A 19,677-nucleotide genomic window follows, 5' to 3' on the forward strand; every position below is an offset into this window, starting at 1 on the left:
GCTAAGTTATTTTTGGCTATCTTTCCAATAGTCTGCTTTGATTGAGGATAGTTCAATTATTCTAGTGTAAGCCTTACCTCTTAGTTTAGAATGATCTTACCTCTTAGTTTAGAACAAAACACACATACACACATACACGTACACACAAACAGACAAATGGGAACAGGTCGACATTTTATTATCTTATCATAATGGCACATTTGTTGTAGATAATGTACATATTTATGTTCTTAACTCAACCGCACTGTCTATAGCGCAATGACATTCGGTTCCAACATTTTAAGCTTCTTGTGATATTCAACTTATCACTTTTGATGTAATGAGGCTTCGGTGCACCGCTTTTATTTATTTATTTCTTGCTCGGGCCCAATGTCTCCAGGTGGACCAGTGTTTCTTCCCCCTGAACCCCCCCCCCCCCCCCGGTGTCACGCCGCTGATGGACCGGTTAAAGGTTATAACATGCTCAATTTGCTGTATAAGTTATCGCGAGCTTGAGTGCAAAGTCTCAATATATATATGCATGGTTGATAGTAAAAAGTTGAAGATGACACAGAAGTATACAATCGCCTACAGAGGATTAATTGAAATGAAAGATAAGGACAGGGAAGTTATTGTTTTGAAAATGTCAATTTTCCGGGACCGTAGGCTTAATTGGGCAATAGATTGTGTCGAACAAACTGGTTTTCGTCTTGCTTGGTGCATCACATGATAACACTGGGATTCACAGAAACATGTAATTACTATATAATGTCTACCTCTTTTAAAGATATATTATACTTTTACTCCATTCGTTCCCGAATATATAATAATTATAATTATGATTCAAACAGAACATATAACAACAGGCCAATGTATAGTTTCTAAAATGGGTCAGTCGCATTGCATTGTGTATCGTTAAAACAAATTACATATGCGAAAACAGTAAGTTATGATGACATATAATACTTTAATTTATCATTAATGGAAACTTGTTTTGTTGTTTTCATAGTCCGATATTGTTTCCTTGTTGCATCCTTGTTGTGTTTCGACTTCAAAATTACTACTTTCTACACGATTAGTTCCTCAAGTTTTTTTTAGTATCCACTTCTACAATATATCATTAATTCATCCATTCTTTCTTTCATTTATTCAATCAATCAGTCAGTCGTCAGTCATGCATTCATTCATTCTTTCATTCCTTCATTCTTTCTTTCATTCTTTCATTTATCCATTTATTTATTTATTTATTTATTTATTTATTTATTTTGGGGTGTTTGGTTTTATACATCGTAGACGATTACATTCATTATCATATTGGTTTAAAAATTATCTTTTTTTCTTAAAACGGTGGTTTGTGTAAAGAATTTATGATATCGCTCAAAATGCATCGTATATTGCTTTTCTTTGCTGTTTTAGTCATGTTATTCCGTAAGACAGCAGTGGAGTATTGGGCGCAATCAACGACTGCAACTGTAACGACGGTTTTGCCATTATTGCTTACCCCCTCTATTTATTGCCAGCCAATACTCATAGCTAGTACAGCAATTGCAGGCATATAATTCCATGCTCTGTCGCTCTGCTGTTCCTTCATCTAAACCGTCTTTGTTTTTCATAGATTTTACATTTATCTAGACTTATATCTGAGTACTTCGCCATGTTGTGACAAAAAAACAAAAACAAAACAATCAGAAATGAGCAGGCTGCAACTGCATGGGACCAAAATGCTAGGGCGACTTCATAACCAATCACAAGTGAGCAGACTACAACTGGGAAACACAATGCTAGGACATCACAACCAATCGGAACTGAACAGACGACAACTGCATGGGAACCAATATGCTAGGGCGACTTCATAACCAATCACAAGTGAGCAGACTACAACTGGGAAACACAATGACACGACATCACAACCAATCGGAACTGAACAGACGACAACTGTTAGGAACTCAAATGCTATGACAACATAACAACCAATCAGAAATGAGGAAACAACAACTGTCAAACCAAATGCTACGACAACATCACAACATATCGGAACTGCGCAGACTGTAACTGGCAACCCCAATGCTAGGGCGACATAACAACCAATCAGAACTGAGCAGACTACAACTTGAAATCCGATTGCTATGATAACATCCTAACCAATCACAAACGAGCAGACTATACCAGAATTTCCGTGGTATTACTAGTCTCAAACTAAGATTGACTCACAGTAAGATTGCAATTGATCTCACTATATCATGCAGCATGCTGAAATCACATAACAATAAGATTTATAAAGTAAGCTCAATAAACTGCTTATAAATAAGTTTTTGGATCCCGCATGTGCCGTTCTGTGCAATTCTTTAAATCTGAATATTTCTCAAACTTGTTCAAATTTTTGATGATAACGTTTATTTATTCATATCGGTCCCTAAATACCAATATGCCATATAACCAAATGCCAAATAACCAAATGCCAAATAACCAAATAAAATAACCAAATGCCAAATAACCAAATAAAATAACCAAATGCCATATAACCAAATAAATTACCAAATGCCAAATAACCAAATGCCAAATAACCAAATAACCAAATTCCAAATAACCAAATAACTGATGCCAAATAACCAAATAACCAATATGCCAAATTACCAAAAACCAATATGCCATTTCTAAAGTGTACCTGGTTGTGCTTACTCAAATGAAAGCTACCAACTGACAACCAGACTCGAATAAAATGGCGCAATGTTGCGATTACTATGGCAACTATGACTAACAGGTAACGGCAAGAATTGTACTCATAGCCTATTCCTTGTTCACGTATTCGTGAAATCATGCCTAGATACGGAAGCAAGAGACTACCCACATTTAAATGCTAGTAGAACCTGGTATACTTGCACTAGTACTCATTCCTGTACTGGTATACTCCATTGCTATTGTACTAATAGGCCCACTACAAAACTAGTAATCGTTACAATGACACTTTTCATCGGATTCCTATATATGTGACATAGGCGATATATCTGTAAACACAGTGGCGTCGAGAGCGAGGTGGCACTCCGAGGAAACATATGTCAACGAACTCCCTTCTTCATGTCTTTATTTGCCCCCTATCTATAAGTACTGTATATTATCGAAATAACATTGAATTATTATTTATTTGATATTTCCCAGGGCCCCTAATTGACCATGGAATCCCAGGCCCTGCAACCCCACCTCTTGTCAGGCCTTGATGTAAACCTGCTACAGAATTGTAGCAGTATCATGAGGTCTAAAATTTTAATTAAATAATTTTAAAGGTGTTGATATTTGTTTTCGATATGTAGTGCTCTGTACTGCGTGTTGTCTTCTTTATTGTACTATATTGTAACCATAGATACTAGGTATTCTCACCACCCTCTCTAAAATAATCCTCCAGGCCTGAAATATATTTAGCACAATGTTAGGTCGTTAAAATCGATTCTTTTTTTCTTCTTCTTAAGTCAAACATATTTCTTTTCAGAAATTGGATCTTTAAAAATAGAGAAGAAAATGTGTGTCAATCGATAATTAGATAATTATTAATTTGTATTTAAGCAAACCATTAAGGGACTAGATCTTTGTAAAATTAAAACGACTTGATCTGTAACGCAATTTATTCATAACCGATATGAAGATGTATAAGCTAGGAAATATTTCCACATTGGTGTTCTGTATTATCTGGATTACAGGCCAAACCACAGGTAAGCTTAAGCCAGTATTGTATATGTATAAGTATAGGCTTATACCGTATATATCAAAAATATTGTTTACACCGTCAAGCAATCCTTATACTGATATTATATATGTGCGTATCATGTATAGTTTTCGAGTGCAATATAGGGCATATTGAATCTACGTAAAGGCCTTAATTAATTTGGATCTATCGTATATATGAAAACTGCTTTTAAGTCCTGATATCAGTCAGACTTCTTGGGAATTAATGTAGTTCTCTATGGCCCTCTATGACAATATTTGTATTACGATATAAACAAATAATTTATGTTATAAAATATAACATTTAAACCGGTGATTTATTTTCCTCTTTACAGCCATCTGTTCAACTGGTTGGGTAAGTTGGACGGACTCCGGAAATGAAAAATGTTATCTGCCTGTAGCAGATATAGGAACTTACAGCCAGGCTAAAGCCCATTGTACGGATCAAGGAGCACATATGGTTGTCATAGATTCAGAGGAAGAGAACAACTTTGTCTTCTCCCAGTTAGGCGTTCTAGAATCTTCTCCCGGTGTAGCGTACAAGAGCTTCTGGCTGGGAGCAGACTCTCTCTCGGGACCATATCGATTTTTAGATCCAGTCAACGGTGGTTACGACAACGGACACATGTGGGAGGGTAGCGCAGTATTCGACGGGTACTGGAGTAAGTTCAGCCCTCTGAAAATGTGACGTAAATATTTATGTTTCTTTATGTTTATGTTTATTAAGAAGGCGCGCATGTGAGACATCAAGTGTCTAAGTTCTCAAGCATGCGATTTATGTGCTTTCATCCACAGAAAAGAAGTTAGAATTTACATTTTACTAAGAGGTGTATAGGGTTGGACAGGGCAAAGGCTTTCCGATTTAGTAAACTGAAAAAGATTAGTCAATAGGTTTATTATCTCATCTCCCTACATGTAATGTATAGGGAGATGAGATATTGTAACTCTCCCCACAGTCCCAAATCATTATGTGAGGAAGTGTGAACAAAAAAGTGTGTCGCGAACATAGAGCAGAATATAATAACTTATATTCTGCTCTATGGTCGCGAACTCCTCTTAGACCGTACGTCGATCGAGTTCAAACTTGGTGGGTAGATGCCTGACCATGTAAACTCGTGCCTTCGTGATTGATGACGTCATATGTCAAAAGTCAAGAAACCTAAAAATTGGTTTTAAGCCATTTTATGACTGTCAACATGTAGGAAAAAGGCATTAAACCTTACCATATGTACAGAATGTTAAACGAATTTTAAAATTAACTAGATTTAGGTGTTTACGGTCGGGGTCAAGGTCAATTGAGATCAAATTGGCCTAAATTGTGCGGGGGAAAAAAAGTGTTTTGCGAACTCCTTCTACACTGTACGTCTATAAACTGTACACTGCATATGCATTACAGTGTACGTTCAAACTTGGTGGGGAGGTGCCTCACAATAAAAACAAGTGCTTGGATGATTGGTGACATCATAGGTGAAAGGTCAGATACCTCAAAACTGTTTTTTAGTCATTACCTGCTTTTCAGTATATTGAAAAAGTATATAGAATAAAGGGATAACATGTAGAGAATAATGGGATAAATATTAAAATAAAACTTCTGTGGTTGTTGTAGAGAATGATGAGTTGAATTTTAAGATAATGCAGATTTTAGTGTTTAGAGTCCAGGAAGAAGGTCAGGAGATCAATCATTTCGGCCATGAAGGAGATTAGATCTGCAACTCAATGGATTGTCCTCTTGTTTATTTTTCACTAATGAAAGAAGAAGATATACGAAGCGTCCTATAGTGAAATTCGAATGCAATTCCTGCATTGCGTTTTCGAGAGATTGCTAGTTGAAATAGTGACATAATTTCACCAAAATAACATCACATGTTTCTGTTCTCTTTTGGTACAAAACATGTCAACTTTGAACGTTATTATCTCGAAAACGATAAATGGCACATAAATGAAAATTTCAATTTTCCAAAACTGTCATGTCCCTCTTTCATTCTTACCATATTCAGTCAAAAATAAAGTTTCCCCTTGAGCAACCTTGTAATAGTAGCATTCGTATATTCAAATGTTTGGGTTTAGTTTATATTCATGGTGCAAGTGGGGGATTGAAGGTCGCCGGCCTATACGTATATAACAGCTAGATTGTTTCTGGTTTTGGCGAATAGGAAGCTGTGACATACACCTTGTTGATTTCCATGCCATACTCACTCTTTTGTATGTCCTTTGATATGTCAGACCCTGTGGTGTTGTTTGTAGATTTTGGTTACGGTGGTGGGACAAGTTTCAAATATTTGATGCGGACTTTTTCTTTTTTGTATTCTGAGAAAACAATATGATGATATGATTACCATAATACTTACGAAATGTGGGGGGAAAGATTCCTCATGAATTTTACCGTGATTGCATTACTGCAGATAGAATAGTTTGTGGATTGGATGTTTCTCGGGAATTTCCTCTATCAACAAGAAGGCTCAAATCCTCCCCCAAAGGGGGGGGGGGGGGGTCTGGGAGTTATAAACCCCAAAAGATTTTGTTTAATAATTGAAATCAAATGAATGGATAACGTTGAATAATTTTTTTTTAATAAGTTGAGGAAAACATTCCTGATTGTTTTTATTTTATTTTATTATGTATTGTTACGTAACAACTCTTTTTCACTTAATGAACATTAAATATTTGCTTTCCCTATCTTTTGTTTTAAGAATGTGGATGAGCAGAGTTACATAAAGGGATTCATTTACATTCAGTCGTTCATTCATACATTCACTGCTTCCTTCCTTCATTCGTTCATACATTCCTTCTCTCATTTCATCCATTACATTCATTCATTCATCCATCCATCCATGAGATATTTCTCCTATATATGTGCTCGGATCGTGCTGAGCCGGGGGCCCAGACCAATAGGGGGTCCTATACTGATGCCCCCTGAAAAATCCAAAATTGAAAAAAAAGTTAAACATTTGACATTTCAATGATTTCACCCAACCAACAGTCTAGTTATGTTCATTGCATGTGGACCTATAATGCATTACTGAAATTATGGAAAGTCAAAATCCTAAGACATGAGATCTCAGAATAACCGATGTTTCAATGCAACTTGAAACGCCCGGGAAGTGTCTTTTCCGACGATCTAGAAGTATTTTTTGGCCAAAAAAACCATTTGTACGCTCCGTTATATAGTAGGCCTATCAAGTATAGTGTGTTACACCTACATGACCTACTATTTCCACCCCCCCCCCCTGGTGAACATTTCTGCGGACGCCCTGGTTGGACCTCCTGATAGGGGGGCCACTTTGGGCCAGGAGCCGGCCCTCCAGGCTCATCGTTACGCAACTGTTTCTGGATAGAAATGTACCCGCACTTAAGAACTTAAAGTGCTAGCCATTTCCCTCTCCTTGTTGCCTTCTTTTCTAAGGCTAGTATATTTTCTTTCCCTTCCAGATTGGTGGCCGGGAGAACCAGCTCACGTAGATCAAAACTGCGCTGCTATGCCAATCAACTACGACGGGACTTGGAGTGACGAAGATTGTGAAAACAATGTTTACATCCGGAGCGTCTTGTGTGAAAGTATCGGTAAATATTACACCCCCAGTCAATGCAATTTCAACAAGTAACTTATCTCAAAATAAAATAAAAGTAAAACTGTTATCAAACTGCTTATCCACTAGTTTTACTGACTTTTAATTTCGAGCTGTATCAATATACAGTGAATTTCTTTTGATTTTAACAGCCTATAGGCTCGGTCGAGGGCTTTGGTGCTGCAAAATAAGAACATGGTCACAGCATTTTTCTTTTCTGCTCTTCTCTATTATGCACGGGTGGGGTAGGTGGGTTAGGGAGGAGGAGGATGGAGTAATGTACAGAGCGAAAGGGCTGAGTAGAAACGTAATAATAGTTCATGAATGGTTTACATCAATAAAAGCAAATTATGCTCATAATATGAAGTCTTAAATTATGAAAACTTAAATTATGTTTTTAAATAATTTATCGAAAGTTTATCCAATGAATTCTTTATGCTGTTGTAAGTGATAATCACATCGGTGCACGATCAGATAGATCTATGTCTTTTTGTAAATCCCGTGACCTCTCTCCCGACTCATTACTCCCCTCCCCACCCCACCTTCCCTCTCAACAGACAGAAGAACACTTTTTAGGATCCCGTTCAAATCTTTATTTACCTTCTTTTACGACAGGCCTCGCCACAGAAACGACTACAGGTCAGCAAACAACATCAAACGTTGCCACGACAACAAACCCCACGACAATAGGCCCCACGACGATAGACCCCACGACAACAGACCCCACGACAATAGGCCCCACGACGACAGACCCCACGACAATAGGCCCCACGACGACAGACCCCACGACAACAGACCCCACGACAATAGGCCCCACGACGACAGACCCCACGACAACAGACCCCACGACAATAGGCCCCACGACGACATACCCCACGACAACAGACCCCACGACGACAGACCCCACGACAACAGACCCCACGACAATAGGCCCCACGACGACAGACCCCACGACAACAGACCCCACGACAATAGGCCCCACGACAACAGACCCCACGACAATAGGCCCCACGACAATAGGCCCCACGACAACAGGCCCCACGACGACAGAATCCAAGACGACAGAATCCAAGACGACAGCATCCATGACACAACCCACGACACAACCCGCGACAACAGGGGGTGATATTGGAGAAAGTACGCAAGTTTCCACTGAGAGTTTGAGTACCATCCAGGAATCCCCTACTTCACATGTCACGGTCAACGTTGAAACACAAGGTGAATCTCAGTCGATACAGTACGGACAATACAAAAGATTAGGCAGATATTGCCTTTTAGGAAATCTCTTGTTTACGGTAACCGCGGTGTCTCCTACGCGGTGTGCTGCCTATTGCCAGCGAAACAAACTTTGCCTGTCGTTCTCTTTCCTTGCAAATAAACAGATAAACCAATGTAGGTTACATTCTACTACCAAAGACGATGAAGGTGTTACTACAGACAGTGAGTTGTCGGCGGGACAGACGTGTTGGTATTATGAAGAAATTTAAAAACATACTTCATTTCGTGGCGTAGCCAGAGGGCTAAGCAGGGTACAAAGTGCCCTCCCCACCCCGCGGTCTCACAAAATGTTCGTGGGCGAAACGGGGGGGGGGGCAGGCGCGGCGGAACGGAAAAATTATTGGGGGGCTAATGTGTGGATACTATCTAAGCGGAGCGCCACCATCGGTTGGTGCGGAGCGTACAAGAAAATTTTGGGTTTTTTTCAAACCCCCAGATGGCCGGAAACGGCACTTCCCGAGTGTTTTATGCTGCGAATACCTAGCCCTAAAATATGGGTCTCAAGCCTGCAATTTCTCAGATTCCGTAAAAGTCTGTAAAAACATTGCAATTTGTATATTCGATGGTGTTTAAGAGAGTAGCTATAACTCGTAGTGTACCCGCAAAGACGTTTTTGAGTGTAGTAAGGGCAGTGGCGGAGCTAGGGGGTTTTGGTCAGGGAGGGGAGGGTGCAAGAATGGTCTGTAGGGGCGCTTTCGACACTATCTAAGCGGAGCGCCACCACAGGTTGGCGCGGAGCGTACAGAAAATTTTCGAGAAAAGATACTCCCTAGATTGCAGGAAATGACCCTTTCCGGGCCTTGCTTATTTGCAGATAAACGGAGAATAAATAGGTGTCGTCGCCATTTTGTCGGAAAATTACACCAACAGAATATGACAAATGCCAATAGGTATATGAGAGCGCAATAAAATAGTCAATAATCGCGAATAAGTAAACAAGTAGTGAAAAGCTGAAAAGGGCGCCAGCAGTCCATTTGAGTCCGTCAGGGGGAGGGGCATCCGCCCCTGACTGTATATATGGACGCTCCGCCACTAAGTAAGGGGATGTTGGAGAACTGGCTGAAATGAGGCAAGTCATTGGCCTAAGACGAAGTTGTGTTACGCTTACCGGTACTCACACTCACTGCTTCCACTTTTCACGGGGCGTGAAGACTCGGTTGGGGTGACAATGTGGTCAATAGCCAGGGGACGGGCCGAGGGTCCCCAGCAATTGCTAAAATTATTACACCTATGTAGTATACGTGTGCATCGGACAGATCGACAAGTATGCATTGAAAAATGGGCAGATGCACGTTTCGGAGCCTTGGTAAATATTGGGGGGGGGGGGCTTATCATGCATTTGCCCCCTCAACTTTTTCATTGGGGGGGGGGCTGAGCCCCCCCAAGCCCCCTGGTTCCGCCGCCACTGGGGGGGGGGGTTACAAATAAATATGTGAAAGAAAAAGTAGCCATCCAATATAAAATACTGGATAGGTGACTTGGTACTTTTCTAGCACAATATGAGCTGCTTCTTCGCAGATTTTCCTCATTAGCCATACTAAGCATATAAAAGGAGAATTCTCGGAACAAGGCAAGTTTGATTCAGTGATTGGCACTTTAGTCAAAGTGAATTCCGTGCGTCGTATGGTACTGGATTTCGTATTCAAAGATAAGACAAGATTAACATAATATAGAAACATGAGATACTGTGCGTGTACCTACAGTTAACACACGTACTATTATGTATTTTAAGTGTTTTATGTCGTTAATAAATACTGTGCCATATGCGCTGGGGAATGGGGCGGCGTGCGGCCTCCCCGACCCCCCCCCCCCCCTCACATGGCAAGTTATATTTTAAGACACAGCCACACAAACCCGTGAGCCTGTATACGATGGCAATACTTTAAAGTTGTATTACACAAATGTAATTAAAGTAGTGGACTAGGATAGCAGCATTTTGTATATAATCCCCCAAAACGAGTCAAAGTTGTCTAATATTAAGTTCTATTATTTCACTTCAGACTTCATTTAAAAAAAAATTAAAAAAGTGAAAGTTTAAAAGGAACGTCTTGGAGGTATACTTCATGGTCTGAGAAGGACAGGAACTGGAGAGCTGGATGCATTCAGGCCTATATATTGTTTATACTACATTCAATACACATTTATTATTTATATACATTCAATGTATAATAGGCTTCTATGTATATTGTTATTGACCATTATCGAACTGTGGCTTCAAGAACGACGCCGTGCATTATTCGACTTGCGGTTCAAATTCTGATATATATTTAATATTTCTTTTTTGTCTTTTGACTAATTTTATACTCCAATAACTTTTGCAAGAAAATAGATACGCTCTTGCAATTATTGAGGTGTTGAGACCATTACAGCACGCACGTCATTTTTGAAGTCAACTACGAAATAAGCAGAGGTCACCATATGTCCAGATTAATCACGATTGACCAGCGGCTTAGCTGAATTGTCCCGATTTTCTAAAGGTCCTTGTGACGTACAAAAAATATCACTCTTTTTAAGATACGTAGGCTAACAAAGTACGCATGTAGTAGGCAAGTAAGCATCACCATACGTGACGGTTAGAAAGCATAATACAATTACAAATATGATTGATGGCCGCATATTGACCACACAATCTTAGTGGGAAAGGGTACGTTTAGCCCTCTTAGCAACCCAAAATTCTTCTAGGGGCCGGGGGGAGGGGGGTGCACGCAGTGGTTCCACTTACTTTTCAACGAAAAGCGGAAATATGGTAACACTAACAGAAGTCGAGAAAATGGATTGTATTCAAAAGTCTGCTTTCATTGCAAGTCATCTTTGTCGAACGCACATTTCGCGAAACCAACTGCTACCATGCAGTTGAAATACCATGTCTGTTTTAAGAAGAAAGAAAAAGTTTGAAATAAATGTCTCTCTTCTAGACTGCCGGCGTAGACTAGTACAATCAATAAAGCATTGATTGGTTTACCATAGAAACATAACTACATATATTTACAAATTTAGCGAGGAAGCGAAACATATTTTGTAAAATAATAGTTTGTACTTTACTCTTAGTGACTAAGCGGTCAGTTGTATTGTTCCAAATTCTGACGAAAGTCATTTTGTCGTTCCACAGTATGTTGACGGTTTCAAAATGTAATGGTGTGTGGGAACAGAATGCGAGAACGCAGCCGCGCATTTTGGGCCTACACAGCATTGCGCAGTGAAAGGACATAATGTTGCACAAAACGTTGTGCCATAGACTACAGTTGGCTGACCCAGACACATGTTTGCGCTCTTCAAAAGTGCACTTACTAAACTCGGTAAACAAGAAAGTATCTTTGGAAAATAAAAAATAATCTTCAGGGAACTTTGACCCTAATGGGCTTCCGTAGATATCATGTTGTTATGAGGTAACTGATTATTTACGTGTTCTCTTGACCACTCAAGGTGGTGGTTATGATATTGCTTTAAAATATGGCTACAAGAGCCGCCAGCGTATTTTCTAATAAGTGAGGGCGAGGGAGGGAGGGGCGAGGAGGGAGGGGGGAGAGGGCTAGATGTATGGGGAATATAGACCCGTTGATGAAATCTTATGCGACACTTTTCAAACCATACTGGGCATACATGCAGGCACCAATCTGCATGTCATAATGAGATCTAAATATGGTAAAGAAGGCCAAATCATATATAGGAAAACAAAACGAACATTGATGTAGTCACCATATGAAAGGGAACAGTTTATTGAAAAGTTCACTCATGTATATAGGTGGTAGGAAACTGAATGCAGTATAAATTAAATTGCACATGTTAACTCTTTTCACGATGAAAATGTAGTAAATGAAAATTGCATGTTCCCAAGATTGTATTTCATTTTTCTTCTTTTGAATTTTTCTTCCCAGTTAAAAACTTTTCATAAATTTAACAATAATGAAAACGACTGACAGTAAGACAGTTTCTTGAACATCCAGATAACGGCAAGCGAAACTGACCACCATATAGACCCCATATTTCATATGTCCAAAGGTCATGGCAGTGTAGCTCTAGGTATGGTCAGGTGATAACGAAACACATATACGCAAACTTTATCGTACGCGTAGACTTGAAGGAAACCAAAAATTTGAACCTGCTCAAAAATTTCCTTAAAAGTTTCGAAAAGTAAGCGTATGCTTTCCCAACATCTACTAACCTGTAATTTCAAAGCATTGATTGGTCCCTTTCTCATAGTTTCAATATACAATACAGTCACAGGACAATACCCCCAAATTTTCTTACTCCCTTCCTCCCTCACATCTCCTCTACCTTTTCCTCAAATAAGTACACCTCTTTATTGAAATCACAGCAACTACAGTCTCCATTTTTCAATAACGAAAATCGCCTGCACTATTGTTTGACCCCCTCCTAAATAAATACATTTTTTGGCAAAGAATCAACAGCTGCTTCCCCCTTTAACCAAAAAATACCTGCTCTTTTTCCCTGAAGGTTTCCATCCTATGGAACTGACATGGTAGACTACTATATTGTTTTGGTACAACATACTAAATCCTTCTATTAAGATAAGCATACAATTTGTGTCTATGCTTCGTTATCCATTGAATACAGTGAATCTATTACAAAACAAACCAAAACTTTTCACAAAATTTTGTTGAGTTGTACAAATTATATACAAACAAATTATAGATATACACAAAATCATGATCCCATTCAATTAAATGAGATTTTTAACTGAGAATAACGATAATAACTGAACAAAACTGAAATATTTTTTCTGTATTTGGTTTCTGTAAGGTAAATCAAAGCTTTTGTAATATATGAATGACATTTAGAATACAGTCATGTGTGTTTTTGTACTGAATATAAAATTTGGCTTAGCTACAAAAAATAAAATGATGATAGCGGCAAAGAAGCATTTTTTTCTTCTATTATCTTCAATGCTATAATTTGTCTACATAGTCAAGCATACAAAATGTTATCTATTTACTTTAATACAATATGTGGTTTCTGTCTGCTATCTTCAAGTTTAGGATTGTGCTGACTACTAACTTCAGATTACTACAGATATACAGTAATATAAGTCAACTGTTCCAGTAACATGTTCTGTCTAAATAGTCAAGCATACAAAGTGTTATCTATTTACTTTAATACAATATATGGTTTCTGTCTGCTATCTTCAAGTTTAGGATTGTGCTGACTACTAACTTCAGATTACTACAGATATACAGTAATGTAAGTCAACTGTTCCAGTAACATGTTCTGTCTAAATAGTCAAGCATACAAGGTTGTATCTATTTTTCATTTACTGTCCTTAATAATTCCTGTCTACTATCTTCACCAGTATTCAGTGTCTATCATAAGTGTAATTTTGTATTATAATTAAACCTACTACGTGATAGCCTATAACATAAATAATTTTCACAAAAAAGGGTAAATAAATAATCCTCTCTATTTTGAGTACTTGCTTTGGGCAATGCATTAAGTACTTTGGCAATTTATCTAAGTACTTTCTATCATTACATAAAATTTCGCTGCCTCTAAACAAACACAATGAACGAAAAAGTTATTTTACATACATTTGAAAATTACAAAATGGCTTCAAGAAAATATTTACAACCAGATGGAAACATCTTTCAAACCAAAGATGTCGTCTACAAATTATCGATAGAAAAATACTGAAATCGAAGCTCCAACCTTCATGGTTTCTAAAACAAAATTAACACTAAACTATATATTCATTCTGTTGGTAACATTATGGCTACACTGTATATGACTAAAACAGGCAGGAAAAATTAAATTAAAAAAAACAAAAAGATTGCACAAGAGAAATGGAGAACCAAATTCCATGTGACAGTTACCCCATTATATGACAAAAAAGAGATGACACAAGGGAAGAGTTCTTCTTGAAATTCTGAGAGTTAGATATGTAAATATGGGAACTAAACTTGCCATTGGTGGAAAATAGGCAAGTTTATCATATATACATAACTATATTTTAATGTTTCAGAGGAGAGAACAATTTTAGAGAGCTCTACAATTACACGATGGAAGAAGTTGTGACAACCATGTCTACACTGTTACACAATTGTAAGTGCACACATGGTGTGGTGACAGGGTCCCTGAAGGTGCTGAGTAGGTGTACCAACAGGGGGACATGCATGCTAATTTGGTGTACAGACTGGGTATCTGCAAATGCTACACTTGTTGTAGCAACAGGGTACTAACAGCTAAACATTATTTCACAATAACTTCAACAGTTGTTCTGATCTCAAGTTTTGAAAATGAATAATGATGAATAATTACATAAAATGCAGTGCATTTTGGAAAAGAATATTTCATGTGAGTGTAAATCAAGATTAAACCCAATGACTTATGTCAACCAACCATGGAGCCATATCGCTTGACTTCAATTAGTCTACGGTGCAGAACACAGATGCTGTGGGTAAGCAAACAGAAAGTATGTCGCAGCCCACAGTCTAACCATCCTCCCCGAAATAGTACATATTAATGAAGAATGCTCTTTTATACTCTAGTGTCCACTAATAGCACAATCAATACTTAAACATCTACCTCGCCTCATCCACACACACACATCCGCATTCACATGACAGTATTCGACATGCTGGGTACTTCCCAGCCATGACGTGATAATATTAATTTTGCATTAAAAGATCCTATCATGCAAATTATCCCAAATGCAGGCTATTCTGAACATGATATAACAACTAGGCTACAGATATTATTTAAAATAATTCTCTACAAATTGGCAACCTGAATTACATTGAACCACCACACTCACTCTAGCATTTCAACATCACTCACACACATCATGACAAGACCACCCTACGCGCAGCAAAATCTTTTACGGTCTTTTACCATTCTTCATACAAGGGATGTTAGGGTACCCTTACGTTTCCTACTGGAAGGATCTCCTTCCGACCCGATGGCGTCCAGACGTACCTCCAATTCTTTCTTCCCCTCTGATCCTCCCGTGCCCCCGTACGAACGCCCCGCCTTCAGCCAATCGGGAGGCGGCTGGAATTCCAACCTCATGACCCTCAGGTCTGGGGGTGTGACCTCCGAAGAGAGAAGGCACTCTTGGTCCTGGTCGAAAGATGGTTCCTCTGGTTGGTAGATGTCTTGGAGAGGCAGATGCATGGACCTCTTCCTACCGTGGATGGACGACGGTGGATGGTCGGGCCCAGGGGTGCCTCCTGGCCTTGTCTGGTGCCTCGGATGTGGCTCCATTGGTACTGCAGCTAGAAAGTGAGAGATAATACGGTGTCTCTTATTTTGTATATAGCCTGTCACAAAACATATCCCTTCCCCTTACCTCAGATCTCCTCCCCATGCACCCCCCCCTCTTTTCCCCTTCAAAGTATGAGACAGTGAAGATTAAAATAAAACAACACTTGAAATCACTTACTGGAAGATGTGGCTTGATCGTCGAGAGTATCTACGAATTGCTTGTAGTCTGTTTCCCTTCGCTTGTTGATGGTGATTGCTATGAAGTATAGCACCGCACCCACCAGACTGACTAAGGCAGCAAATCGAAACAGCAATTTGGCTCCCAGGTACTCATAGATGAACCCCCCGATAAGAGCTCCAAGTCCTTTCCCTTATAGAAGGAAAATAAAATAAAATGTTAAAACACAAAATCCTCTCTTGATATGTTATAATACAATCATTGATCACAGCATTGTCAATTATCCTTCTGTCCACATAATTATTGTACACTAGAATGATAGTGTTGAATGCCTGGATATATTTTGAATAAAATAAATGAGAATTGTAGGAAAAAGTGGGGGGTGCTAATCTAGCCATCACAGCATGAAACTTTGTGAGATAAAAGAATTTGTTTAGTACCAGTTTTCAAACACTTGGCATGAAGATATGTGTACATCATTGCCCCTGAGTTTATGGTGTTCTAGAAACTTCCTATTTGACTAGCAATTATTAATATACTGTACGCATTGACTGTAATGTACCATTAACGCAGTGCAATCATTTCAAGAGAAATTTTCAAATTCAGCAAATCATGAGAGTAGTGGAAGCAGTAATGAAATGAAGAAGTTACTCACCTAGTCCCATGTATAAAGCAGTGAATATTTTAAGAAGAGAGTTAGCGAGGCCCGACGGAGCTATGTGGTTAGCATAGAAGGAACAGCCTGCCCATGAAGCACCATAGGTTATACCGTGTAACAGTTCAAATGGAATCACCAGCCACGGCATGTTTATGAAGGAATAGGCTACAAATCTCAGAGTGTAGCAGACCAATGCGATTAGTATGATACCATGATGGCCCACATGCTGTGCTATTGTCCCTGAGATGTATAGGAAGGGAACTTCCGACAAACAAGATAAAGTCATAGTTAACCCCATTAGGGAGTAGGGTCCCTGTAAATCTTCTAGATAAAGCAATAGGTAAGTTCCCACGATCCCAAAAGAAAACCCCATCACCAGGGCTAAAGAAAAGAAGACGAGCACTTCGGCCCTATATAAAACTCTATTCAAATTGTTAACGTTTTGCACCGTACTTTGGTCCGGAAAGCGTAGGCAACCAACGGAGACGGTCGCGACGCTGGTTAATGAGACCGACAGGTAGAAACAGGTCGAGAAATCTCCCAACGACGTAACGTCTAGTAGCATGCCCGATAGCAGGGCAAAGATCCCCCAGCCGACGGAACCCCAGAGCCGCTCTTTATTGTAACGGATGCGGCTCCCCTCCAAGAGTTCCATCGAAGTGGCATCCAGGATCGGGAATATTCCGCAACGGAAGAACGACGACATGAGAAGCAGAACGGCGATCAGGAGAAATGTGATCCAGTTGCTCCATACATTAAACGTCCTCCTAGAGTTGCCGTCTTTGGCAATGGAATCGGAGCTGAATGAATTATCGCAGCACAGGTACGATGAAGAGGAGGAGGTGTCTTCTTTCATACAGCAGATGCTACATGTTGACACCGGGAAAGTACTCTCCACCACGACAACTTCTTCTTGGCATGGGGATCTCCAGTTCAAAGAACTCCAGATGCAAATTTCTGAGACTTGCCTGGATTGAGTCGAGGCCAAATGACTGCCGGTATCGACGGTGCTTTTGCATAATGTAGGTGGGATGGTGCGACAGGTATGAAATTTCTTTGTAGTGGAATTACCCGCAGTGGATATATTGCAGAATAGAAATTGTTCGTTAGTACTGACAAAATCTTCGGCCCCGTAAGGCAGAAGAAAGTTAGTCGTTAAATTGGTGAATGTACACGAAGAATGAGAAAAGCAGGCGATTGGAGAAAGTGTGGATGGTATGAAGAGAATACAAAAAGCAAAGATGGTCGCAGCAACGAGTGTTACCAACAACAGTACCTTGTGGTGAGTGATTTTGCTGGCCATGTATCCCCAAAGAGGAGTGAATAGCACAAGGGCCATTGCCTCCGTACCCCGTACAAGTCCAACTTGACTTTCAGAGAGGCCTTTATGCCTCATAAAGACTGGTAAATATGGCATAAGGCAGGATAATCCTAAAAAAGGAGAAAGACACACACACAAAGATCATTGATAAATATATCTTCAAGATTGCTACGTTTTGACATACAGTAAATTAGCGTACAGTGACAAAATTCGGTCTCCCTACTACACTTTGCGTTAAACAAATACACAGTGTAGTATCATTTCACAACACACAATTTGCAAGTTGTATATATAATCTTTCAAACATTTCCAGATATTTCGGCACAAGTTTAGTACTTAACTACTTCACCTGTTTCTTCAAGATATTTACAGCCTAAAAATCCCACCTTAGAACTTGTGTGGTGCCAATTGAGCAAACCATTTTTAAATATTACTGTTCATGGTTGGTATCACTTATTCAGAAAACAATATCAGTACGAATCTTAAGTATGTATGTCAGATATTTTTTAAGGAACATTGCCACTCAGAGCATCATGAAATACTGTAGGTATTTAAGAGCCATCTGCTGAGATCTGAGATGTCTAAATGTCAGATTTTTCCAAAAACCAAAGCTTTGCTGAAGGTCATCAAATAGACTTCCAGTTTGATTTAATCGCAGTCAATTAAATTTTACTTTTTTATTGTTCTTGTTGAATAACCACCTTTTATGTGCAGAAAACCTGACCTAACAGTTTGTTACATTTAAAAATAACCCTGCCATGGTACAGGTGATGTAAAATTTACAAAGAATTGGTAAAATTTGTTACCTGCCAGATAAAAGAAATAGATAGCTCTGATGAAGACTTGCTGCTTCTTAATCTCCATTTTGGTTTTGAAAGTTGACAGTTGCAGTAAATTGCTAATGAATACAGAGTTGAATTTCTTCTATTATAGTCACATGACTCAAACAGCTGCAAGGAATGAATGAATCATCAAATATACAACTCAAAATAATCGAATTATATAAAACAATCACACTAATAATAAGGCCAAGGGGAAAAGAAAAGCAACACATGTATTATTTGTTTAAGTTGCTACATCTCAATGTGTGTTTTCCTTTGAATATACTAAGGCATAATGTAGATCCCATAAGTCTGAACATGATGTCTGGAAACAGGCAAAAATTTGAGAGGATGAGTGTGATACTGTTACTGGATCAAGTCCTAACAGTAGGACACCATTGGCCTAGGCTACACAACTTTACAAATTCTACAGTAGCCTAGGCCTAAGTCTTGATCACAAAAATTAAAAATAACCTATAACTAGTAGCCCAGCAAAGAGTTATTTGTAAGTTGCAAGTCACAGGCTACATTGGTACCGCAATTTGCAAACCGTCAATCAATGAACATGATAGTAATGTGATATTGGTTCCCGTATTCTCATATTCTTACGCCCATATCGCGTATTAGGTATCTACACAATGGGTATTACAGTCAATTTTTATCGTTAGTCCTAACATTAACCGTATGACCTATATCGTTATAACCAAAAGGATTCCTATGTTCAAACCAAAGAAACAAATAATTATCAGAACTTTGCATTGCTTATGAACATGTTTTTACTCACGATCTGATTCATTCCCTGCAATACCATTGCTCATCAACATAATTAATTTCTGTTTAGCGGCTTAGATGATTTTTCGCGGATCAGTCTAAGCAAAGAGACTTTGGTCCGACTCGCAAGTTGAAAAGTTCAATGACTTATTAGTATAGTACCATAGTCAAGT

At 39.0% G+C, this 19,677-nt stretch overlaps 2 protein-coding genes across 2 annotated transcripts; one reads left to right on the plus strand and one right to left on the minus strand.

Moving 5' to 3' along the window:
* The first annotated feature begins 3,302 nt into the window (after nt 1–3,302).
* On the plus strand, nt 3,303–9,903 carry LOC139979877 (uncharacterized). The gene is made up of 4 exons (XM_071991061.1): nt 3,303–3,683; nt 4,032–4,358; nt 7,126–7,257; nt 7,878–9,903. The coding sequence occupies exons 1-4, from the start codon at nt 3,611–3,613 to the stop codon at nt 8,747–8,749; spliced, it is 1,404 nt and encodes a 467-aa protein (XP_071847162.1). The 5' UTR covers nt 3,303–3,610; the 3' UTR covers nt 8,750–9,903.
* Nucleotides 9,904–12,227: 2,324 nt separating this feature from the next.
* LOC139979876 (major facilitator superfamily domain-containing protein 6-like) lies at nt 12,228–19,674 on the minus strand. The gene is made up of 5 exons (XM_071991060.1): nt 19,518–19,674; nt 18,719–18,862; nt 16,589–18,022; nt 15,934–16,125; nt 12,228–15,766 (listed from the first exon to the last, which is right to left on the minus strand). Exons 2-5 carry the CDS (start codon nt 18,774–18,776, stop codon nt 15,390–15,392), a joined length of 2,061 nt encoding a protein of 686 aa, XP_071847161.1. The 5' UTR covers nt 18,777–18,862; nt 19,518–19,674; the 3' UTR covers nt 12,228–15,389.
* Between the last annotated feature and the right edge of the window lie 3 nt (nt 19,675–19,677).

Source organism: Apostichopus japonicus, chromosome 14 (genome assembly GCF_037975245.1).
Source record: "Apostichopus japonicus isolate 1M-3 chromosome 14, ASM3797524v1, whole genome shotgun sequence".
Taxonomy (NCBI): Eukaryota; Metazoa; Echinodermata; class Holothuroidea; order Aspidochirotida; family Stichopodidae; genus Apostichopus; species Apostichopus japonicus.